Source organism: Gobius niger (assembly GCF_951799975.1).
Source record: "Gobius niger genome assembly, chromosome: 10".
Taxonomy (NCBI): Eukaryota; Metazoa; Chordata; class Actinopteri; order Gobiiformes; family Gobiidae; genus Gobius; species Gobius niger.
Genome location: NC_136861.1, coordinates 19,838,446 through 19,864,285, shown reverse-complemented (window position 1 = coordinate 19,864,285; position 25,840 = coordinate 19,838,446). Strand labels below are relative to the sequence as shown.

The 25,840-nt window shown below is 42.3% G+C and overlaps 1 protein-coding gene across 5 annotated transcripts; it reads right to left on the bottom strand.

Moving 5' to 3' along the window:
* Nucleotides 1-1,262: 1,262 nt before the first annotated feature.
* Nucleotides 1,263-25,330, bottom strand: brd4 (bromodomain containing 4). Of its 5 annotated transcripts, none has more exons than XM_079564242.1 (18): nt 25,236-25,330; nt 9,799-10,177; nt 9,570-9,707; nt 9,356-9,491; nt 8,933-9,270; nt 8,474-8,842; nt 8,272-8,400; nt 7,960-8,190; nt 7,655-7,881; nt 7,245-7,576; nt 7,085-7,174; nt 6,610-6,993; nt 5,774-6,472; nt 5,399-5,505; nt 5,023-5,307; nt 4,729-4,934; nt 4,176-4,419; nt 1,263-2,218 (listed from the first exon to the last, which is right to left on the bottom strand). In XM_079564242.1, exons 2-18 carry the CDS (start codon nt 10,027-10,029, stop codon nt 2,150-2,152), a joined length of 4,215 nt encoding a protein of 1,404 aa, XP_079420368.1. In that variant the 5' UTR covers nt 10,030-10,177; nt 25,236-25,330; the 3' UTR covers nt 1,263-2,149. The 5 variants fall into 5 exon arrangements, with proteins under 5 accessions (XP_079420368.1, XP_079420369.1, XP_079420367.1 ...); XM_079564243.1 differs by having other exon boundaries at nt 25,181-25,277; XM_079564241.1 differs by having other exon boundaries at nt 25,194-25,272.
* Nucleotides 25,331-25,840: the final 510 nt, after the last annotated feature.

Sequence of the window (25,840 nt, the reverse complement as noted above, 5' to 3'; positions counted from 1 at the left end):
TGGTCAGCACATTCTCTGAAGAAACCATGGCACATAAGTCCAACAGTTATTGTCAAACAAAAACTGGCTGAAAGGAATGAAGTGTTTTAACCTATTCAAAACCAGTCTGATAATAATAAAAATTATATATTTTTTATATTGTGGACTTCATAAAAAAATTAAAAGGTGACTGAAGCACAGAAACACGTTCCTCTAAGGTTTATCTGTTTAATCTTATGGTCAATAGTTGCTTATCTACATCTGGGAACATGCCTCCCTCCACCACACATAAAAAAACAACGCACATACAGGCATACAGGCATCCAAATTTACAGTCACGCGGACAGAGCAGACGAGAACGCGAGTGTGGCAACGCTGAAACTATCTAAAACCGGCAGATTGAACATAATGAAACAGATCTGACATGTGTGTACACTCATAGAAGTCCAGCTAAAACTAAATTTAAAACCCGCTCTGTGACAACGGGTGAAATATAAAATGCCGTCTTTTACCTTTTCTCTTTTTTCTTTTTTTTTTTATTTCTACACAAACTCTTTCAAAAACAAAAAAAAACAAAACAAATCTCGACCTCCCCGATCAAATATTACACCACCCGGTTCGAACCCTCCCTTCGCAGTATAATGTAAGCCAACGAGAATTGCAATACAATACAGGCACTGGAGAAAACACCATAGAGACAAGCGGAGAGGGTGAGATTCTCCTATTTTCAAATCTAAGCAAACAGCGCCTCCCAGAACTGAATTTCAACTCACATCCACCATTACTGAACAAAGATCAAAGATAAAATATAAGATTTACTTGTTTTTTGTGTGTTTTTAACTCTGTATTTGTCGGTGAAAAAGAACTTGATAAAGACGAATTGCAACTTTCTTTTAAAAAAAACGTATCCTGATTAACCTAGGAGCTTTCCACGATTGTCCTCCCATTTTGAGCAAAGCGTTACTCCTCAACAATCCGTTACAAATGCATTCGACATCGAGTAAAATCCCTTGTGTGTTTTTTTTGTGTTTGTTTTTCTAACGTTTTAACCAACAAAGCTGTGATTCTTAAAAGCAGGTCAATAACTCCGCATGATGCCTAAACATAATACAATTAACTTTACAGATAACCATAATCTGACCAAAACAAGTACAGCTGTTTTTTTTGTTTGTTTTTTTACATTTTGCAGCTTTAGATCCTGTTCCATTTTTCCGTAAAAAAAACACAAAACAACAAAAAAAAAAAAACAGGCAGGCCCGACCCCCCCCAACCCCCCACCCCATTTCTGTCTTTGATAAATACTTATTGGAATTATTATATGCATATATTCAAGGATTTTCTCTAGTTACCTACCGTGTGTCAGGACAAAAAGGTGAGCATTAAAAGAGTATGGGTAGTTTGGCATAGACATAGGTGGTGGAGTGTATTGGTGTGAAGATTCATAGGTCTAATAAAGAGGAAATAAAAGGTTGAAAATAACAGTTTTGCAGTATAGGAAAATACTTCTTTACAGTAGATACTAAATGATGAAAAAGGTCTACGCTGCTCCTGGTTGTTGCGTGTTATTGGTCTGTCCAAGTGTCCAGGCCACAGAACAAAATGATCTGTTTAGGAAAGAGGTGTAAGGCAAACTGTACCTTCTCTGCTGAGAAATATACATGATTTACAGTATGGAAGTCCCCTCCTAACCATTGTATGTGTTCACTTGCAACTGACAAAAAAACACAACATAAAAGACCAGTCTTCTTCAACACCAAAGACATCTGGCAGTTTTTAAAAGCTTCTGCACAGCCTGTCCATACATTATCAGAGCATTTTTAAGTTACTATGGTGTCTCTCGTCTGGCTGTTTTTACAACCACGCACACTGAGACAAAAGTGTGACAAAGGCAACTGTGCCAGCATGGGTTGCCTCTCAGTTCTTTTGTGAGCTTTCAGGGCAAGTCAAGCCATAATTTCAGGGCAACGACATCCAAAAATGATGTTTCCTTCTTCCATCCGTTTCAACCAGTCTGCTAAGGGCACACCAAGCTCTGAAGCCCAACCGGTGTCCAGCCGAGCTCCTTGCCTGGTCCATGCGTCTGTGGTCCATGATGACTAATCTTTAGAAGTGTACATCATCAAAGTTTTTGTTTCATATTTTTGCAGGTAAGTTTCAGATGCACTTCTCCTCAGAACAGGTTCTCTTCAAAGATAGCCATTAAGTCACTTTGGAAGTTCATGTCAATAGTTGCAGCCATCTAAACGTAAAGGAAACAAAATGGGATGAGTTACAAAAAGTAAAAACAATCCACAATCCACATTCTACAATCACTACACAATATATCATCCTCATTATTGGCTAGGAATTCCACAAAAACCTATCATGTTATATTGTTGTTCCCTTATCAAAAACATACCTGGTGTTGTGTTTTGAGCCGTTCACACATGTTTGAGTAATCTTTCAATCGTTTGCGGCACCAATACAAAGTGCCACGGTGCATGCTCAAAGACTGATCCTCCAGCAGCCTCACGCAACAGTAAAGCACTCTCCTTTACCTCCCACTCGCCACTAGCGCACCCGGCTTGTGGCTAATGGTTAGGCTAGCATGCTACGATTGGCTATGGCTCAGTGTAGCTGAGAAATGTACCATGAACAATTCAATTCGCACAGCTCAGTGTGTGATCATTTTAAAGGCTTTTTTACGAAGTTGTGGAATGACAGGGATGTCCAGATCGGATATTTATTTATTGGTTTATTTGGTAGGGACAGTGCAAGTTTAATAACAAGCCACACCGGATTGTAGCCTCAGGCTAATTTCCATCCGCCGGCCCTCATGTGCACTCTCAAACACACTCTCATTCATCCTGGCCTATAGTACATGTTTTTAGTGGTAGGGGAAACCGGAGTAACCAGAGGAAACCTACGCAGTACGCAGACACGGGAAGAACATGCAAACTCCACACAGAAAGGCCCCGTCCCTGGTGGGAATCGAACCCAGACCTTCTAGCTGTGAAGCACAAGCGCTAACCGCTGTACTACTGTGCCGCAAATCGGTAGCATTTTGAGAGTATCCAATTGGATCGGATTTATTGATTGGATATGGTCATATCCACCAAAAGATGGTTGTGAATCCGCAGCGGCTGTAAACGGTAATGCTATCGCTAAGCTATTACCGCTAACCATAGAAATAAAGAGGAGAAGCGGTGTTCGATCCTATCGTATGTCAGCAGTGAGCAAGCCGGCTAATCCGGAAGACTTTTCAGAGTCCATTAGCCAGCTCAATGTATTTTCCCTATAGCTGTTAGCATTAGCCATCAAACATCGCAAATTATCAACAATCCAGATGTTTTCAGCTGTTGTCAACCCAAGCTCTGCTAAAAACACAATAAAGGCAGATGGCAATAATGACAGCGCTGTCATTTAGATTTTAACAATTGCTAAATATTTATGGTCTGGATTTGTGTGAGGCACTGTATGCAAATTTTATGGCTGCACCTTTGTTCTTTGTTTTGTGGTAAAAGGATAAGATTTAGTTAATAAGTGCTGTGTCAGTGTTGCAATGTAAAAGTCCCTGTTTTAGACCAGTTTGAAAGAAGACGACGACAACATTGAGCCACGTCCAATCAGAGAACATCATTCTGTGACCTTTACTCTCGTTGGGGGACAGGACTATAAGAGCTGTGACAGCAGTGCAGCGGAGGCAGAACTTTGTCTGTAATTAATGTGCTTCTCCGAGTGTTCCTCAGAGTATTTGTAGTATTAAACCACTGATATGGAGCTCTGTCTGTTGTTAAATGTTAGGTTCTCACCTGCGTAACTTTAATTATGATTGACGAATTGACGAAAGATTGCGATGCTGCTGTTTTGTGAAGGGGCTTAAAATGCTCCAAAAACCTTTTTGTTAAATGCCTATTTAACCTTAATTTTTACGCCACAATACCTTCTAATTTAAGATTTACTTAAAGGAGGGGTATTATGCAAAATTGACTTTTTCAAGCTTTGCATCATGTTTATTATGTCATTACCTCATTAAAAACATGCCTGAAGTGTTGCCTTGGCACATTCACGTATTTTTGAGTAATCTATAAAAACTCTGACGGCAGCCATTTTAGGGATAAGTTTGCCTCCTAGGAACGCCCCCACCTCCTGGAGACGCCTCCGAGCTTTCGGAGCGGGACGTCCCTAATACAAAAACCCAACACTGATCATCTCACCGCTTCTCGTCGCCTCCTCTCCTGTTCTCGTCGGCGTGCCATCTCTCTCTGTTGGTCGAGTTGGTTTTGCGAAGCAGGTTGGGGTGGTGTGGGGGGCTGTGCAGGGGGCTGGACAGGTGCAGGCTCTGGCTGCTGAGGGGGGGGCTGAGGGGTCGAGGGCAGGTGCTGCGGCTCGTGGCGTCTGCTGCGTGGTTCCTCGTGCACCCTTCGACTCGGCTCCATCACATCGTCTTCATCGCGCCCTCTGGAAAAACAACATAGTATTGAAAGAATGTTAGAAGAAATACAAGCGATCATAATTCACTAAGAGCATGTTAACAAATGGCGCTGTAATAAACACAGTTGCTAAGGATGGTAAAAGTCTTAACGTGTTTGAGACTTTTTGGGTCTGTGAGAAATCACAATGGAGCGATTTCTCGTGTAGAGGAGAAAATGACAACAGTAATTTAGGATGAATCACACTTGCATGAACAAAGCTAAAGGTATGGTTTTACTCAGGGAACAATGATCAACTGTCTCCGTTAAGATATCGGTCCTTTCCAAAGTAACCTACCGTAATTTGTCTTGCTCTCGTCGTAATCGATCTTTCTCGGCTTGTTCTGCTTGAGCCTTGAGAGCTTTTTCCCTTTCCTCTTTTTCCCGAGCAGCACGACGGAACTGCTCAAAACTGTCGCTGGATGACTTCACAGCAGACAGTGGCGTTGATGTCGACTTTTGAGCCAAACTGGCCCATGAACCCATATTTTTTAGTTTCACATCCTGGGTAAAAAAATATATAAATTACACTCATTAGTATTTAATATAGGTAAAGAAAAAAGTATTGTGTGTGAATTTTGTATAAACATACCGGGACTTTTTTCGAAGCAGCTTGTGCCTTGGACTCCTGCTTGTACTTTTCTTTGTCCGAATTTGAGGATGGAGGCCCGGTAGGCTCTGACGATCGGATGACGGGTCGCGACGTGTTGTCCATGGACTTGGGGTCTGCCCTCTGCTGAACGTGGACTGACTGAGGCTTGCTTTCGTGTTTCTGATGGTCCGGTCTCATGGCGGGGTTAAATGGCTCTCCTCTCATCGCAGGAGACGGGGCACGTTTCTCATCCTTCAAAATGTCTTGTGTTATAGGTAGTCGTTGCTAAAACACGAGCAAAAAATAGTTGGGGTCTTACAAGTGGAGAGATTTTATGTCCCAAGGGAAGAAAATGCATTTGGAGGCTTAATCTTACCTTTTTAGACTGTATATTGTGAGGAGGGGACTGGTGAGAGACAGGGGGATATTGGGGAACTTGAGGGGAATGCATCATGAGTGGAGACGGGTTGTCCCTCATGTTACCTGTCAGTAAAATAGGATACATTTTAGCAAGTGCAAAGACACTCATCGACATTAAGGTATCTACAGCAATGTTTCTCAGATTTCTCCTTTTAATTTAGTTCTCATTTAGAACTACATCTACACTAGACCTACACTGCCTTAGACTTGGTTTAGTTCTAGTTAAGACCTGATTCAGCCTAAGCTTAGACCTGGAATAATCCTGTAACAGAGGTGGCATTTGGAGTGAAAAGCTTGAGAACTACAGATCTGCAGGACGTGATGTTCTCACCTGTGTTGTAAGGATCAGGTTTTACTGTCCGTGGCGAAGGCTGCTCTTGTTGTTGTTGAATGACTTGTTGTGCTTTGTTGCTGGGCATTGATACTTTGTGTTGTGATCCCTGGGACTGACCAGCGAGTCCAGGAGTTGACTGAAAGTTCAATTGTTGCGGTTGTGGCTGCTGTTGCTGAGGGTGCTGCATGTGGCGGGGCGGGTGAAGGGGCATTTGCTGAATGGGGGGTTGAAGCGGGGCAGCTTGTTGAGTCTGCGACTGGACAGGGAGCTGGGGAGGAGGCAGTGAAGCTTGGGAGGATAGTTGGCCCGGGACGGTCTGCAAATGGCCTGTCTGTGGCTGCCGGCTCTGTGCCTGCAGCGCCTGCAGTGCCTGCAGCTGTGGGGGCTGGTGACTCTGCTGAAACTGCTGCAGATACAACTGTACAGGGTTCAAAGCGGCAGAGCCCGGCTCCTCATCGTCCGCCAGCAGCATCTGCGGAGGCTGAGACGAGAGCATGCCCTGTGGGGTGAGGGTTGGTGGGGACAACGGGCGCGAGTGCATGGGCTGAGCCGGATGAAGGATTTGGTGCTGTGGTGGGGGAGCGGCTGGGGGAAGCTGTGGCTGCTGCGGAGCTTGTTGTTGGGGAAGTTTCGTATGAAGAGGTGCTGCCTTGTGGCTCGGTCGCGAAGGCTGCTGAGGCAAAGAGCTGTGCAAGGCTACAGTGGGAAACAGGAGCAAAAAGACACACGTGAAACACTGTATGATTATAGACATGCTATATTTCATGTGTCCACAGTTATAATAATTAAAAATACATTTTTCTAGTCTCACAAATGTGGTTGTCAGTGTTTACCTGGGGATTGCAGGACGGGATGCTGATTGAGGAAAGGATGCGTCTCCGGGGACACAGGAGCAGCAGAGTGAGCGTTGAGGTGCGGCGCGGGGGGAGAAGAGTTGTTGCCCGAGTGATGGGACAGATGCATGAGAGGTTGGCCGAATGGCGGCAGTGAGTCAAAACTTGATTCCAACATCTGTGATGACTCCAGAGCAGCTACAGGGGGTGCGATGAACCCAGCAGGTGAAGGCTGGTGCTCCTTCATTTGACTGTTGGGTTGGAGAAGACTAGGCTGGGGCTGAAGCTGGAGCCCGGGCTGAGCAGGCAGTCCCAGGACATGGGGATGAGTCTTCTTTGTTTCTTTCCCAGAATGACCCTTCTTTTTTAGCTGTTTCAACATTCCTAAAAATAATGATAAAGTAATATATGTAATATATGTAAGACGATAAATAAAAACATGCATCATGAGTTTGTCTGTTATTTAGTAGCTTACCAGGCCCCTCAACTTCACTGTCAGAGCTTGAGCCACTACTTTCTGAAGAGGAACCAGTCTTTTTGGACATTGCCTCCATAGGTTTCTCTGCTGAATAAAAGTAGTATTATTAGCTGTTATTTATGCAATATGTTGCCATTACTAAGTTGTTCAAACTTACCAGGGGCCTTCTTCTTTTTCCGGAGACAAGATGAGACATATCTCTCTAGTTCTCGCAAAGTAGAAGGTTTGAGCGTTTCAAAGTCAATTTCAATTTCATCTGGATTTGAGTTTTTGAGCGAGGGTTCTCTGGATTGGATGATATGCACTACTCTTCCAAGTTTGTCCCCAGGAAGCTTGTTAATGTCCAAACTAAGTTGTCTCTTCTCCTCATAAGTCATAGGTTTACACTTCTCCCCAGTCACCGATGAACCAGCAGCTCCTACTTCTTCCTCCAGGATTGGGACAGGAGGCAGAACGGGGGGATGGTTACCTTTCACCCACTCCTTTTTGCTAAAGGGGAAAGAAATTGGTGGTGATTTCATTCAACTCAGACTACAGTACATTACCAAAACTGTTTCAAAAATGTACCTCTTCTTTTTAGAAACTTGCTCTTTATTATTTGTATTACTGGTCTTGTTCCTCTTGGAGAGCTGTGGCACAGGATTAGGTTCTTGTATTTCTTCAACAATGCCAGGCACACTTCCTTTCTTCTTATGCTTTTCCTTTTTCTTCTCTTTCTTATCCTTTTCTTTTTTCTTTGGTTTGCTGGCTTGAGGCTGGGATAAGGCGGCCAGTTGTTCATGAACAGCTTTCAGCTGTGTGTAGACAAGAGCCCATTATTTCACCAGATAAGTTTTTTGTTGACTTTAAGCTTTTTGTGTTTGATAACAAACCTGCTCTTGAAGCTCAGCCAGCCTCTGGGCACGCTCCTCCTCAGAGTCATCAGTGGACGACTCCGATTCAGAAGAGGAGTCGCTGGAACTGTCCGAAGAGGAAGGGGCGTGGCTCATAGGCGGCTGAGGCTTTACCGGGGCCGGGTGGTGAAGGGACGTGGCCGGGGCAGAAACTAGAGGCTTGTTCTCAGGCTCATCGGGCATCTTTGCAAAACGCATCTCAAACACATCCTATCAAAAAAAAAGAAAAATAGGTTGGTTTAATCAGTACAGTAATGGTACAATAGTATTTTGGCAAGTTAAACCACCTACCTGTAATTTGCGTGCCATAGCAACCACCTCATGGTCAGGCGGGTTATACTTGTAGCAGTTGGAAAACATTAATCGCACGTCTGCAGCAAATTCCTGGGAATCCCGATATTGCCTGTTCTCCAGTTTTGCCTAACAAACAAATGGAGCGTGTTACTTTTTAAATATTTATGAGCCTCTTGACACACCATGACATTGAACGCACCTTGATGCTGCTGAGGTCCATTGGATGCTTAATAATGTCATGATAATCGTGTAGTCCTAGTGCATCGACATCAACAGGTTTGTAAAATGGCCAGGCGTAAGCCGCATGCTTCTTCGAGAGCATGTCTCTAACCAGGCTCGCACAATATCCCATTTGATCCTGTGGTTTAGGACTAAGACCCCCACTTGGTCCCAGGCCTATGTGATGTTGGGAGTCAGGTGCCTCCTTCTTCATGACTTTTGAAGGTCGAGTACTTTCTCGTCTAGGGAACGTTTTCCCCGACTTAGACTCTGCCGGTGACGACTCGCTCAGTTGGTCATTTGCTGTGGGTGTTGTAGTGTCTGCTTTCCGTTTCTGGCTCTTTCTTTGCTGAAAAAAACAACAAAAAAACAAAATCATCTTATACATTTCTTATAAAAATCATTCCTCTCACATTTGAACAGATAGTGTGGCACTTACTTTGGTCATGGCCATGGGGTTTTGCTGCATTGGGGCAGCGCTCTGAATAGATGCTGGGGCGAGGGTGGTCTGGGCAGGAGGAGGCACAGAAGTCATGATAGGTACATGGGAGGCGCACTCTGGTTGAGTTAGGGAATAGGGGGCACTAAGCTGGGGTGCGTGGTTGGGTAACGTGGGGGCCACATGGGGGGGGAGGGCCTGCATTACGGGTTGAGGAGGTAGTGAAGGCGTGGCCAGTGCTGGTCCTCTGCTCTGCGGTGTCGGCAGGCTGGACAGGCCGCGGGTTTGGGGAGTCGTGGATGAAGGGTCGATGATGGCTCCTGGTTTGAGGTTCAAACCTAATTCAAAGCAAAGCAACATAGACGTGTTGTTTTCTTAGAGTCAGTGGAGCAACATGCAGTTACAATGTGAAGTTAAACCAACCTGAATCTTTTCGTCCTCTACCACGTCCTTTGCCCGTCATGACAGCTATTTCAATTTCTTCCTGAGGCATTTCAGTGACTTTTTGGAGGAAAGCCTTCTCCAGTGCCTCAGCCATAAGGACAATATCATCTCCCGGCTACAGGCGGGAAAAGATTTCATCAAAGAAACTGGAATAATGGGTCATCAACTAAGGTGTGAAGTGTGTGATTATTACCTTGTTGTAAATGTAGCAATTAGTAAACATTGTATTGAAGTCTTGGATACATTCTTGGGCATTTCGGTAGTAACTGTTCTCTAATCTTTTCTTTATTGTGCCCATGTCCATTGGGATTTTAATTATTGAATAGTAGTCCTGCAGATAACACATACAACAACAGGTAAAACATTTATCAGATCACATAAAAAATGTCAAGATCCTAGCTGTAGAAAAATGCACAACTCACGGGCAGATTCAGTTTGATTGCATCCACTGGAGCCTGAAAGGGCCACGCAAACTGGTGCTTCCAAAGGGACTTGACCACCACTTTGAGGAGGAACTGCAGCTGGTTTGTCTGCCGCTTTGGCCTGTTCATGTTGATATACTCCGGGGGTGAGGGGTTGCCTGGTCCCAACGCTTGCCCCGGAGTGCTGCTGTTACCGCTGGACATCTGCGCTGCCTCCATGCCGTCCCCCATCCTGGCAGGAGTGGTTGTGGGCGGGTGCCCCTGGGCTGAGGCTGGAGCAGGGGTAGTGGTGTTAGCAGGACACCGGTTCAGTCTTGGCCCCGGCACAGACTCCACTGACAGAGCAGCGCTGATCCCATTGCACTCCTCACTGGACTCTCTGCAGGGGTGAAACAGTGTGAGAGTTTCTTTTCTGACCAAACAGGTTTTGGGAGGTATACATGCATCTCCACATAAACTGATCACACAGGAAAAAAAATACACTCTTCAAAGCCTATCTTCACTACTGTCTGTGACCAACCGTGACATGGCAAAAATAACAATTGCAATAATATAATAAAGGTTCTTCAAATCCAAACAGACATATCTTCCCTTTGATCAAACACTTAACCTAAGCGTGTAAAAACGAACTGCTTATTTATGTTTGAGCACAAGAGTTTACAACAAAGTATCCATAAACTTTTTTTCTTCACACATATATAATGAACATCTCAAAAAGAAGCCGTCTGTGACAAGAGATGCACTGATCCAGCTTATTTGCTACCGATACCAATACTAGAGTTTGAGTATCTGCCGATATCCGGTATTTATCGAAACCCAGAGACTTTCTTAAAAGTGTCTTTTTTCTGAGTGTAAAATTTAACTGACTCTTTTCTCCTGTTTAAAGATCAATGAAGTCATATTTTATTGTCATGATAGTACAGATCAATGATCAATTTTACCTATTAATTAACTCTTGGATTTACATTTAACAAGGATCACTGGGTTACATTAAAGAACTCACATTAAGTGATCTGATCATTACAAATATGTCAGATCAGTTATTTCTTAAACTAAAATACACTTGGCTTCAGCAGTGGCCAATTTTATTTTATTTGGCAACTTTACGTATTTCTATCATAGTTTCGGACCCAGCCTTGATTAGTTTTCATTAGCATTAGCATGCTCCCGCTCGCTTTAGCCTACTGATGCTAACCACGGCATTTTGCGCGGCGATCAAAAATACATTTGCGGAGGTTAAAACCAACTCTGCGATTGAATTCTCCAAGTTATTAGCTTCAAAAAGATACACAGCGTGCCCGTATTCACTTAGACTTAGGTGGTACAAGTTATTTTTTAGGCGTTGAGAGACAAAACTGGTATCAGTTCAGGATCGGATATTTGTAGCCGATACCAGATAATATCAATTTTTTCCACTATCGGCTCCGATACCAGTGTCGGATCCGTGCATCCCTATCTGTGACCATCACTAAAGGAGAAACACATGAAACTTTTTGAAATCTACCGCCTTTGCTTTAATCGAAAGACGTTTTGCAGCACTGTTCCTTACTTGCTCAGGACACATGCGGCATATACTCTACCTAAACTCAAGTGTCCTAACATGATGGCACTACATGAAATTAAAACCCACACAAAACAAATGGTTTCAAGTCACAAATGAGACACACTGTTGACGATGCTGTCCAATAGGGGTGCACGATATTGAAGTAACACGCGATATGTGATTCGGCGGTGCAATATTGCGGTAACAGTCTTTAATTTCAAATGATTTCAATTTAAACACAAATCGCACGTTTTTCAGCAAGCAGAAGTCATCAAAAACACTAAATCAGAATCAAATCAAGCGTGAAATGTAACTAAATTTGCAAAAATGTGTTGATCTCGCCTCCCGCGGGAGGTGTTCCAGGCATGTTCTAGTGGGACAAGGCCTCATGGAAGGCCCAGGACACGCTGGTGGGACTATGTCTCCGAGCTGGCCTCGTGTCGCCTCGGGGTCCCCCCAGAACAGCTGGAGGAGGTGTGCATGGATCGGGAAGTTTGGGCATGTCTGCTGAGACTGCTGCCCCCGCGACCCGGCCCCGGATAAAGCGGAAGAAAATGGATGGATGGATGGATGTTGATCTCAGTCAGATAAAGGTTAGGATATTGCACCTAATATCGCGATACATTATTATTTGCGATATATTGTACAGCCTTACTGTCCAATCAAATTTAACCAAATTAATAACTTTTGCACATTTATATACGTTCCATGCATTATGTTTTGGACTGAGTATTTCAGTCAGAAGACTTTCGTGATTTATTTTGCAATACATTGTGGTGTCTCGTGATACAGATAATCCATCCATCCATCCATTTTCTTCCGCTTTATCTGGGGCCGGGTCGCGGGGGCAATACAGATACAGATAATGCATCACCAAAAATGGTAAGATATTTTATGCGCTATATTGTGCAGGCTCTATCATTCGAGGTTGAGTCTATAGTTTCCTCTTTTTTTGCTTTTAGACCAAAGTGAAACCACATTCCTCTGATGGAGAGTTGCCTCATAGCACACGCTGTTTTTAGAACGCATCTGGGCCATGTCTGCCTTGGCGATATGCTCGTTTTTGAGGATTTTTTTCCCAATCTTTTCCGCGATGCCTTTGGCCCTGGGAGTGTTTCGACAGACGTGGGTGGACAGAGGAGGAGGAGGAGGAGAAGAGAGGGAGGGAGGCTCGCGTCATCTGGCAACTGAAGGTACTACCCGTTCTGTTACACCAAGTCCTTTTCTTTGCTCAGCCCCCGACCGACAGAGAGAACATTTTCACACACGACAAACGCAGGCTGCTTCAAAATAAATGAATCAATAAAGGCTATAAAAAAAAAAAAAAAAGAGGATCACAGGGTTTACGTTGTGCAAGTCTGTCTGGTAGCCTTTGTCCACAACCTCCCCCTCAACAGGGCCCTAAAGATAAACAACAACTGAGTGGACCTCTGACTAATCTCATTCTTGATGAGTCACTTTCTGAGAAGAAGGAAGCAGTTCACACACCACATGATTGCAGCTTGTGTCTCCTTGAGGCTAAAAGAAACAGACGAGTACCCAGCCAGATCAATGACAACACTGCAGTGGATACTAATGCTCAGTGTCCTGCTCTGAGCTTGTTTAGACTCCTAACATTTGTTTTTACCACAATAATATTTAAAGAGGGGGTATTATGCTTTTTTCAGCCACATAGCACCAGTCTATAGCACACTACAATGATGACGAAACCTTCTGTTGGTCTGTCAATGCAGTAAATTAGAATAACTGCCTTGTATAAAATTGCTCTTTCAAAATGGAGGTAGCAAATGACTTGAAATAGGCCTCTGTCTCTTTAAGAACCTCTGACCCTTTCCGACACGCCCCCTCCACACGCTGTCTGTGGCATCACAACAACACTCTGTGTCTCAACAGTATTGAAACTACGATCGGTGCATTTTAATTTTTATTGTTGGAAAGGACCTACTGTTTATCACTTTGTGAACAATGGCCACACAGGATATTATTTGGAAACGAACCTTCCACACCGGACGCTTGGAAGGGGCTCTTGCCTGAAAAATAACTGCTGTTTGGAGGCTATCTCTTTGCTACTGCCATGCCCTATGGATCTCTAACTATACCCCCATGGACGACACCAGGATCTGCAGGAGCCCATACGATTCAAAGACGGACATTATCTCCGCAGGTGGACAATGGTTTTTCGAGGTTACCCCGTTAGCTTGTTATAATCGACTACAGCTCATTGTTGATGAAAAGTCTGTAATAAACCACAAATGTGTAAAGCCAGGCTCATTGTGTGATCATCGTAAAGGCTGCTTCGAGTAGTTGCCGGCTTTATTGACGTTATTTGTGCATAATATGCTGCCTGCTTTCAATGAATGTTGTGAAGGTGAAGGTTGTTAGCTTGTCGCGGCTAATAGTGCCTTAGCTCCGGGAGAAAACCACTCGGCTAAGACTCACTGTAGATGAAATGTGAGCAATAAACTACACAATCAACAAGCCAGGCTCCGTGTGTGATCATCATAAAGGCTGCTTCAAGCAGTTGCCTGTTTTAGTGACGTTTTCAATGCATAATATGCTGCTTGTATTCAGTGAATTTTCCCGTTAGCTTATCGCGGCTAGCTTGTTAGCTCCGGGAGAAAACCACTCGGCTACGACTCACTGTAGATGAAATGTGAGCAATAAACTACGAAATCAACAAGCCCGGCTCAGTGTGTGATCATCATAAAGGCAGCTTCAAGCAGTTGCCTGTTTTAGTGACGTTTTCAATGCATAATATGCTTGTATTCAGTGAATTTTCCCGTTAGCTTGTCGCGGCTAGCTTGTTAGCTCCGGGAGAAAACCACTCGGCTATGACCCATTGTAGATGAAATGTGAGCAATAAACTTCCAAATCAACAAGCCTGGCTCCGTGTGTGATCATTGTTAAACGGTTCTTTATGTGTGTGGTGGTTTTATTGACTTTATTTGTGCATATTTCTCGTTTTCACGTGATGACTCGAGGTTTAGCTTAGCATTAGCTTTCTCCGGAGGCTCTGTGCATCATCAAGGCCCAGCGCAGAACCAGACACTGAAATAAGTGTTCCTGTCACCGGTTTTAATCCTGGGTGTTTAGGTAACAGAAACACTGATGTGTGTCTTTGTAAAAGTCTACTGTGGCTCCGGTTCACAACACATGAAGCTAATCCTCCATGATGACTCTGTTTACATCTTAGGGCTAGACACTGCGGGGAGGGGGTTCTGCTGAGGAGCAGTGGTTGGTTACTCGGCTGGTGACGAAAGGTCGGAGGCGTATCCTGGAGGTCGAGGGCGTTTCCTGAAGGGATCAGGCGTTTTATCCCTAAAATGGCCGCCATCAGAGTTTCTACAGATTACTCGAAAATACGTGAATGTGCAAAGGCAACACTTCAGGCATGGTTTTAATGAGGGAATGACTTAATAACATGATGTAAAGCTTGAAAAAGTCGATTTTGCATAATAGGCCCCCTTTAAGTCTTTTCTCAAACATCAACACCAATGCGATATCTGAATATTGATATTTCCCCTCAAATCTTTCAGCCAAACCAACAATGCAACAAACTACTTTTCTCATGCAATACAGTGACATCCTCACTTCCTTCTTTCTTCCCAAATAATACAACTGCAAGACCAAGAACGTACCATACGCTACTCAACCGACAAATTAAAAAAAGACATGGCAGACAAGAACAAACCTGAAAGTCGCCCTTTGAGTTCTTAGCAAATCACAGGCTGAACTCGAATAACCTTCACGTACGAGCGGGAAAACAAGTGTGACACACAAACGGCAACAGGAGGCATCGACACAGTCAGAAATTTAACAGTACAAGTTTCTGGAAGCCATGACAGCCATTATTAGAGGAGACTACGGTGGTCTCATGGATGACACAGCATCGTTTTTGAAAAATCACTGAACTGTGCTATTACTGACAAGTATCGAGATGTCAATTTGATTTTGTATTTTTCATTATTTTATAATCAAGATTCAGTTCACCATGAATATTTTAAACACATCCAGACACATGAAATGAGTCTAAGTCTAAAATATGACCCCCTAAACTACAACAGTCTACTTAGAAGGTTAGATAATAAGCCCAAATGGAGATGGGATATTGTGCTCTTTGCAAAGGATATTGTAATGCCTAAACTGCAGTCTTTGCAATTTGACAACCACTACAATTCAAATTGCATTTGGGATTTCACAGCAATACCGTTTTCAGCTTCACCCAGTGCCCCCAGAGTCACAAATCTGTGGGAAACACTTGTTACAGTGTTGTAGGCCTGTCACAAAAACTCAACTTATGGAATATAATCAATTCTGGTAATAATGGCAATTGTGAATATTACAGACTCTGTAACATGCCATGTGCTTTATCGAGAACAAAGATTTACATCTAAATGACACAGGAAAGTAAACGTGTACATTTTATGTTTGTACAAAAACCTTGATGTAGAAATAAACTATCCCACAAGTGAATTCAGTTTTCGCTACATGGTATGACATTTTTGCAAACCATCCCATGCTTCTCAGTCCAATTAATAATAAAAAAAAGATGGCCATACAGCACTACACATAAGTCGTGCTCTGAAATCCTGTCTCGGTATGTCTTTTAAGAGTTGCTATGGAATGACAACAAACAGATCTAAGCCATGTGGGAAGTCTCAGGACGGCCAGTCAAGGTAATAATTTTGTGAGCGTGCCCAGATGGCTGCCGCTGCTGTGTGGTCCCTGGATGTGCACGTACTAGACAGATGGCACTCGACAGCTAATTAACCACTGTGCACGCCGCGTGGTGGTGTGTCAATACGGTTTTGAACACCAACTAATTCATTAAGTACTACAAAAGGACGAGGAGGACTCACTTTTGCTTCTCGGTTTGTCAAAAAGGACAAACACTTAAATTGATGATTTAACCTAAAAAGGCAACACATGAGGGGTAATGGTGAGGCAAACCCGTTACAATGAGAACCGCTTGTAGCTATTAGGTTACCAACTCAACTTCCATCAAGCTAAGTCCATCTTGTGCATGCCTAATGGGAATGAATAGTTAATGCAGTGAAGCAACAGTCTGCCATGCCCCTGCAAAACATGTAAACAACGTGCGGTCATAGTAATAGGGTTAACTAATGGTAGTCTTATGGTCTGTTCTGAAACACTTCACAACATTTCTAGAGATTGTAACTGATTCTATTAGTGTGTATTGCGCCTCCGACCCGGTGCAGGGAAAGGTGCAATTGTGGTTTTCTGGCCAGAGACACCAGGGGGAGATGAAAGACCCCCTAATTATCCCATTAACACTTGTATTACCCCCAGAGGGACTACAAAAAGGTCTATTAAGGTAAACGAGTTACTCAGTTCTTCTTTAAAGCGTGTTACGGCGTAATTGTTTACTCATAAATACACTAATTTAGTACCACAAAAATACTATTAAAAAAAACATCAAAAATGGTAATAAATATTTTGTTGGACGGCCTTTAGCTTTTATTACTGCACACATTCATTGTAGCATTGTATCAAAAACGTTCTGCAATGTCTATTTGGTGTTTAATTTTTCACATTTTTCTTACTGTAGTAGACAATATCTGAAAATGGTAGTACAATTCCTTTTTTTCCTTTCTCATACTACCTCGCAGTATCGCTTTCACTTTAACTCGAATTGATACAATAACGGTCAATTTGATGATGCTGTGTCAATTCCCAGAAAAGTAAACTATCAAGCTTCTTTGAGCTACCACACATTGAAAAAGTCCAAAAGTTGCATGTGGTACAGCCCTGTGTTGACCTTTGCCCTGAACATGCATCAAAGACGACGGCTGTGCCTTGTGTAGAGGAAGTAGCTCGTTACTGAGGTGGGGGATGCATCAGACCAGAAATGTGCTGCTTCTCTCTGCAACAAACCCATCTTTCAAGAAACCGCGGGAAAACATGACCCCAACAACATGTCTGCGTCCAGAACTGATCATCAGCCATTTAAGGTGTCGTTCCAGATTGCGCGACCAGACCGCGCACGCCTCGATCTACGTGCATGTATCGACTATACCCCACACACACACACCTGCATTTGTTGTGGGCGACGCCCCCACAGATGAGCACGCTGTACAGATCGTCGTTACAAGTTTTGTAAGCCATGATGAGAACAAATGTGGACAAATGCTGCCTTCTGGTGGGAGTTATTCAGAGGTGCCAAGCTGTATTGAAAAACAGAAAAGAAAAAACTAAATGCAACTATGAAGGTAAGCTACATGCAAATGTTATGCTAACAACCAGCTAAAGCTGCGCAAACAGCGGCTAAATGCTGATATCGATAAAATCCCCTTTTAGAACAGCGGTATGATGTTGTGTGATGCACTTTGGAAATGATAAATATCTAATGTACGTTCATAAAATGAATGGACGAACCGGGTTAAAGAATGGAACAGCTAATAGATCATCAGATCTATTAAAACATTGCTGTAGATCCTACAGTGTAGAAAAATAATCATTATTGTTTAAAGAAAAACATGCCGTGGCCATGGCCTTACCAGCAGTCCATTACATTGTCTTTCGGTGCCATTAAGTTGTAAAAAATATTCCAGCTGGCGTAATTTTCCCCACAGTGAAAACAACTAATTGTGACCTATTTATAATCACCCATCTCTGACTGACAGACAATGTAGAAACGTACTCTTCTGCATATCATGGTCGGCATGGTGTCGCAACGGTTATTGCTAAGGTTTCACAGCAAGACGGTCACGGGTTCGATCCCGGACCACACGAGGCCTTTCTCTCCCCATATCTGCGTAGGTTTCCTCCGGGTACTCCGGTTTCCTCTACTGCTAAAAATATGTACAATAGACCAGAATGAATGATGTTTGTCTGTCTGAGTGAGTGAATGAATGAATGTTGGTGGTCAGAGGGACCATCAGGGCAGATGTAGCTACGTAGCTTACCACCCCCGTGTGTGGACTAGTGAGTGAAAAATGTGATCAGTGAGGCTCCACTTGTCCACAAGAAATTACGTCATCGAGATCAATTTAAATAAAGCCGGGTTCCACATACCATGCTTGTATCCTACACACCTCGGTCCGCTATAAATTATCCACTATAAATGTTTGCTGGTAGTTCAGCCGATCAGGCGCACTCACACAAACCACTTCAGATGGACTCTCTGCACGGGTAAAGCGGGAGGGCATGCTTATTCATAGTTTTTCCCCCAATTATGCTATTTTTATAATTGTTTAGTGACACATAGACGTGCACAGGCTGGTTTGCGATGCAATTCAAGAAAGTTGAGAACTTTTGTCGCTGTTGCCTAGCACTAGAACCAGTCAGCGGGGATTTAGGCCACTGTAGTTTTGTCGCGTCCTGTGTGTTGGTTTTCAACTTGGAGATTGTGTTTATGCCGGTCGCTGTCGTTTGTCGCCTGCCGTGTGTTGAGCCCGAAAACACTCGCATTGTCAAGAATCTGCTCTACCCAATGTGAAAAACACTGTACTTTTTTTTTTTAAGTTTCTTCGCAGAACACCCATTTAGCCATTAGCCATTTATAATGTACAACACTAGCATTTGAAGAAAGTGATGCTTCAATTGGAGGGTCGGGCCTTTTGACGAAGAAAATCGTCCCTCCACCAAACACACTTGCTTCCCCTGCCCTACACTGTGTGAAGCGCTTTGAGTGACTTGTGTCATGTGAAAAGCTCAATTAAAATAAGCTTCCGTTGCATTCGATCAATACCATTCTATTATCTGTATCGTTGATCTATGGTCTAGGGACACTTTCCTTATCTTTGACAAAAGTGATGCTTACCATGTCAACACAACATGTTTCGTCCATGTTTGTTCACAATTTGAGAAATTACCCTTGTCTAGAGTTGAAAAGTGGGAAATTGCGATAAATTTCCGGAAACTTTCAACCAATATATTTGGGTTACCAATGTTTTTGTTTTTGAACCATAAAACATGCGCAATGTTACATCACGACCCATATAAATGTGAGGCTCCACATCATCTTGTCAAACAGCATAAACATAATCCTCAACTTTCCTAAACCAAAATTCCTCTTAATGTTCTTTCTAATAAGTGGTGGGACAAAGTTTTATCACACGGTAATAGCTTAAAATCACCTGTCGTTATCATGACAGACAGTGACCCATACTGTTCCCTCGTACAGTATTGTACAATGGGCTTGTGTCTGATACAGAAATGCATTAAAAAGAGCAGACTTAAACTATAGAACACTCTCGACAGACTGGCACACGGCACAGACTTTAAAAATAATATAACATTGTAATAATGCACAGTGCACACACTTGGTGAATATAAGCTGGAGGCAAAGCTAAAGAGACCACGATGACGCTAGCCCTCGCCTGCTTTTGGCAGCATCGACCCAATGTAAACAACAAACTCGCAGCCGGTTATGTGGTTGAGGAAAGCTGTACAATCTAAAGCAAGATGACTGAGTATGCTGTGTGTTTATTATTACCAATTCAATGCACTTTGTAAGGCGTAAGAGCTCCTTTATAGACGTTCTTTTCGAAAAACGGCCGCAGTTTCTGACAGAGCCAAACTGTTTACAAACGAAGCTAGGCTTTGGCTTTGATAAGTCGACATGCTCATTATTGTTGCCTTTAGCTGTAATTTGTCACATATAAAATAATGCTCAGAAGTGAATGTATTGTGCTGATTGAAGTACTGGTATCGGGCTGTTTACGTGAGCTAGCTTTTTGGCAACTCACTTTGTGAAACGGAGCATTCCTCTTCGGAAAACAATGATCGATAAATGAAGGCTATATATAGATGTGTATTATGGGTAACATGAGTCTCTAACGCGCTACCTTCATAATAAAGTAGAGCAGTAACGTAACAAGTAACGAGCTAACTAATGCGTTACTTTTAAAAGTAGCGTTATCCAACACTGGTAACGAAGCAACCTTCTATTTATTTTTGTTCCGATACCAGTTTTTCCCCATCCGATCGGATACCAATACTTGGGTTCAGAGTAGGGCAGGGCGATATAGCCTGAAATGTATATCACGATATAAAAAAAGAAATATCACGATAATGATATATCTGACAATGGAAAAATAACTTCAAAATCCCAGCCTTACACCTATTGGGAAGATTAATTAAGTGATATTTCATTATTTATTTATTTTTTTAACAGCACACTAATGTCCTCGCAAATATGATCTACTCAAGCAGTTTACATCATTCATTTCATTTTACTTTTTAAGCACCTGTCCCCGGGTTCTACAGCTACTGTTTATGCTGCTCTGATGGAGCTGAGCGCAACGCATCATATCATGTCCACAACGATATATAAAATTACAACTCTATCAAAAAATTATATCATGATAATCGCATCGTGCGATACGATATGGCCCACCCCTAGTTCAGAGTAGTCGCCGATATCGAGTACCAGTCCAATACCACAGCAAGTGAATAAAAACAATAACAAAGCTTGTAAAAATATGCCAAAACGAATAGTACATGGCTCGGTATGCATACTAAACTAAATTTGTGCACTGTGACTTATGGTGCTCGATTCTACGTAGGCAAAAAAAAGATGACACAAACGTGATTATAAGGGGTTTTATAGTCTGTAGTTTGGCATTAGATTTGGGTATGCACCAATACCGATACCAGGAAAATCTGTGGTATCGGCAGTATCGGAATCGGAACAACCCTACTTCTATTGTGGTGATTCTCTCTTTATTCCCATTAATTCCCATATATTCCTGTTAATTTCCAGGGAAGATTTTCAACCCTACCCTTGTCACACTTGGTGTGTGATGAAACAAGGGCTTCTAGTTCAAAACAAAGAGATAAAGTTAAGCATTTTGATTTCATGTCAAAACCACTGGCCATGGTGTGACCTGTTGGATATGGTCTCTTAAGGGACGATTACCTATGTTTACTGAATGAATCAGAGCTAGGCACAGAAAGTGACTCAGAGTGTGACTCAGCTGTAATACATTCTTTCATCTTCAACTTTCAGCTGCTCTGAATGGGACGGCCAAACCCTTCCAGGAATCCACGGTCATCTTTACCAACACTCACACAACCCCCTTTTCCTCTGAACCCCTTCCCCCACACCCCTTCTCTCTGGGAGGTAGGTCCACGGCTTCTGGCTAAAATCTGGATAACAATACAGTCCTAAACACAAATAAAATACTGCATCCCATATCTAAACTGAATCACACACCACCAAATAACTCATAACTTTGCAAAACCCAAACTGCAGTCATGAAACCACAGCAACAAAGCCTAACTTTTAACAACAAATGTTGTATTTTAAGAACCAGACAAAAAACAAGAAAACAGAAACAAGCTGAACACTTTCTTGACGTCTATGATAGGTTTAACAAAGTCTTCTTACAAAAGTTTGGTCTAAGTTCCATTACCTTTTCACTGAGACTGAATGTGCAATTTTTTCCAGAAGGGCGTCCAGTTTTTGGAAATCCAACAAATCGTTTGACTTGGCATGCATCATGTAATCCACGTATGAACCTTACAGCAACAACAAAAAATTTCCAAAAGAGGGCATCAAAGAATTACACAGAAGTTGGTCTTTCCCTTTGACTTCTCCAAATCACAGAGGGATCTTGTTCCTCCGGCTCAGTTCACATCATAAAACAGCAGAAAACATGATGAGTAATCCGTAATGTAGTAGACACAGTCTGATGCCGTTCCAGGAAGGCTCCAGCCTGGAGACTGTGTCCAGGCTGTGCCTCCAGCCGGCAGGCTGTTAGCTGTGTGAGCCGGTCCTCTCTCCACCCCATCCCCCTCTCAGCAGTGCAACGGCCCAGTTGCCACAGGCTCTTTGCTGCATTGTGTGTCCTCCACAGGGCTTCCCCAACTTAAATGGAGCCGAGAAGGCAAAAGCACATGGTAGGGAGAGACAACAGACTCCGACCGAACCCAGCACTTCCTGCTCTCGCTGTTCCAGCACGGCCGACCAACATCCAGTTACTCAACAGTAAAAATGGCTCTCCGCTTCCTCATTCAGCAGAGCCTCAGCCCACACAGACCTCCTCCTTCCCTCCCTCCCTCCCTCGCTCGCTCACTCTCTCTCTCCACCCCTCCCCTATTTCCCATCAATAGCTGAAGGTCCTTGCGCTCTTCTCTGTCTCAGGCTCTGTTACACCTTCACACCCCACCCCCTGCATGGCATTTTCTACATCCATATCATGAGGCCCTACCCCCACACACTACCCCCAGTCCCCAGGCCACTCAAATACAGCTTCCCCAATAAATCAAGAGCCTTCCTTGTCAACACTAATGATATAAATATTATGTTATTATACAATATATTGTGCAACAACCGTAGCAGCTCACCTCAAAACTATCAAAGAAATATGACACGGCTCACAAATCTGATAGTACTTTGATTAGTATGCCTGCATTGACCTTACAAATTCCATTTAAAAGCTAAAAATAGCTACATTCTAGAGACTACGCCAAAACCACAAAGCAACAAGTTCTCTAGAAGTCTGTTCAGGATATAAATGATAAAGTGAATAAAAAATAAAACCTCACACAGAGATATTGGTCTGGACCACATAAATTAGGCAGATCTTCTTGAAACCTTTCACCAATGATGAAATGATGCTTTGTGTTCTGCTACTACACAATTCATATTATTTTAAAATAACTACTTAAGTTAAATGATAAATAACTAGTTGCTAATTAATTACCAAAATAACACCATTCTAGATCAAATTGAAACGCACAGCAGTCGACACAATTTAACTTTAACTTGAGTGTACAGTAAGCCTGAACACATAATTATATTTAAAGTATTTTCTTATATTAATCTTCGTTCCGCTGCCTGGCCTGATTCTCTGAAGGCTCCATCCACGTGCTATTATTATGCACCACTCTCACAGGCAACAGCAGCTGCCACAGTGAACCTGGGCTGCCATTGCAGACGAGGAGACAACTGAGATAAGAGGTGGAACAGTAGAGACTAAGGTCAGGTAAACCAGTACCAACAACAAAGTCAATACTCATGGATGATCACGTCAACGACACTAACACAGCCTCCAATGCAGATATCCTACACGGCAATTTTTAAATACTGTATGCTAAATACACACTACCTCACCATAGAAGACACTTTTCACGATTGATGATAAAATACATATGAATAATATTTAAAAATCTATACAAAATACTAAATATGCAAACATAAATTTGAGTTGAAAAGTGTCACCAAAAAACAAAAGAAACAATTAACGTATTAACAGTATTGCCATAAAATTGTTCCTTGCAAGAATCCATCCTCTTCAACTACACAGACAGACAGAACAGTTTATAAAAAAACTAATGAATCCATAAAAGTGTTGAAAATGTACAACTTTATTATTACGTCTGTCAACATTTTATAAAAAATAAAAAACAACAATTAACAAAAAGTGCATTTTGTTGACAAGGAGTCTTTCAATTGAATTAGTGTCCACAGTTAAATCTGTATCGTGCTCAGCCAACAAAACATCCAGGGCTCGTTCAAATTCTACTCAAACAAATACTTTGTGTATTTACCCATTTTCTCAGACCACAGCCTCCTTTTTATTCAGAGGTCATTGACAACTAGGCCACGGATGCAGTTACCATGGCAACACAACTGGAGAACACAATAAGATGATCTAAAAGTAAAAAAGGGGGAGCAAGATTCTTCAACACAGGAGACTGTACTAACCAATATGACATGGAACATTATGTACAAATTATATACATCAGCATACAGTCCATTATATATATTAAACGATATTAACACAGGGTGACTGCGTGGGCATTATGGGTCACAGTATGTTACAGAATGATAATGATAGAACAAAATATTCACGACTCATTTTAGTCCACGTAATAACTAGTAAATCACTTCAGACAGATGTCAATATTATATCAAACTATTGTTATTGCGCACACCATTGTAAATATGATGTGCTTACTTACCTAAATTGGTTTGAGGAGTTTATAATGATTAATTTCGCAAAATATCAGTACAAATAGAAAACACAGAGCTTTAGGAAAAGAATGTTTCTGTTTAAGACACAGTGTAACAAGGAGTTCTTTATATGGTCACACATAACCAGCTCCACGCGTGATTGTGGAGAGGTCCAAACATGTAAATGTTGCTTCATTATTTTAGCATTTTCAACGTTTATGTTGTGGATTCATAGTTTGACATTTACACCGGTCAACGAGTAACGTCATGTCATATGACCATGTGTAGTAAGTTTACAAACCAAATACACCTTTGTAGAATAACCCACGGTTTCCAGATGTGCCAGCAGAGCCGCATAAGCAGCGGGCTCCATATCAAAACTTAGCTTATCCAAGGAGGCAATATCCTCCTGAAGCCACGGGGACAGTAAAGTCATGATTTGTGAAGGACGCCAATGTTATATACCCCGTACAACAGAACGTTGCTGCAGGTACAGTGTTATTATTTCGAACATCCCAGTCGTCTGAGGCTCAAGAACAAAACACTTCCATTTTGCATTAGCTGCCCCATTCTTTGCAAAAAGCCCAGACTGAGTGTGCGCCATCAGCGTCTCACAACACAAGACAGTCGACGAGCAAATTAGCAATCCATGGCTAACACAGTGTCCGTAGTTCTATTTCTTTCACCCTTAGTGCGTAATTTTGATCATCAATAGTTTAAATGTGAATATGTGGTGAATTAGACGTGTAATATCGGTGCGGTTATTGTGTCTTTGAGCAGACAACTGGTAACTAGCTTCGGTTAGCAAGTAAGCTAACAGAAGTAGGCCGCTGTACAGGAGAACGAGCTCAGTGAGCGCAGTGCAACAGCAATACCTCTCCGGATAAGACAATATTGTTTATTTTGTTTCTTACCGTCTATGCTTACAGTTTAATGAGGTGTGGTGATGGGTAGATTAATGGCATTTACCTGGTTTAATCAGGTTGCCAGGGCGCGCGGGATCTTTCTCTCCGAGGATCCTGAACACCTCTCGCTGTCAGTGACGCAACACGTACGTCTTTCGTTGACAACGTAAAGAACGTCTCACACAAAAGTAAAGAATTTAGAAAAGGACACCTAAATCAATAATATACTGTTTTTCCCCTCTTAATAAGTTAATCATTACAGTGGGGTCCACGCTAGCATTTAATTGCTGCTCATCTGTGCAAACATGTTTAAAACAATTTGCAATGCCACAGTAAAAAGGAATGGTTGATCTGTGTGGCCCATGTATTTCTTTAAATGTAATATAATTTGTTATTTTGATGTTCTTAATATCTAATTTTAATATTGCCATTTTCACGGTGTACAGGTACAGTAATACAGTATTCATTAAAGTAACATTGTGGTTAACAGCGCCCCTTTGTGTCGAAATCCATTAAAAGTATATAAAGATACTAAACACTGGGTTCAAAATGCGTAGTAATTTTGAACCCGCGTTTTGTACTGCGAATAGAATAGTACGGAAATGTATATGTTTAAAGCAACATAAATAATATGATATCATTGTATTTATGTTGATCTTAGTGTAATGG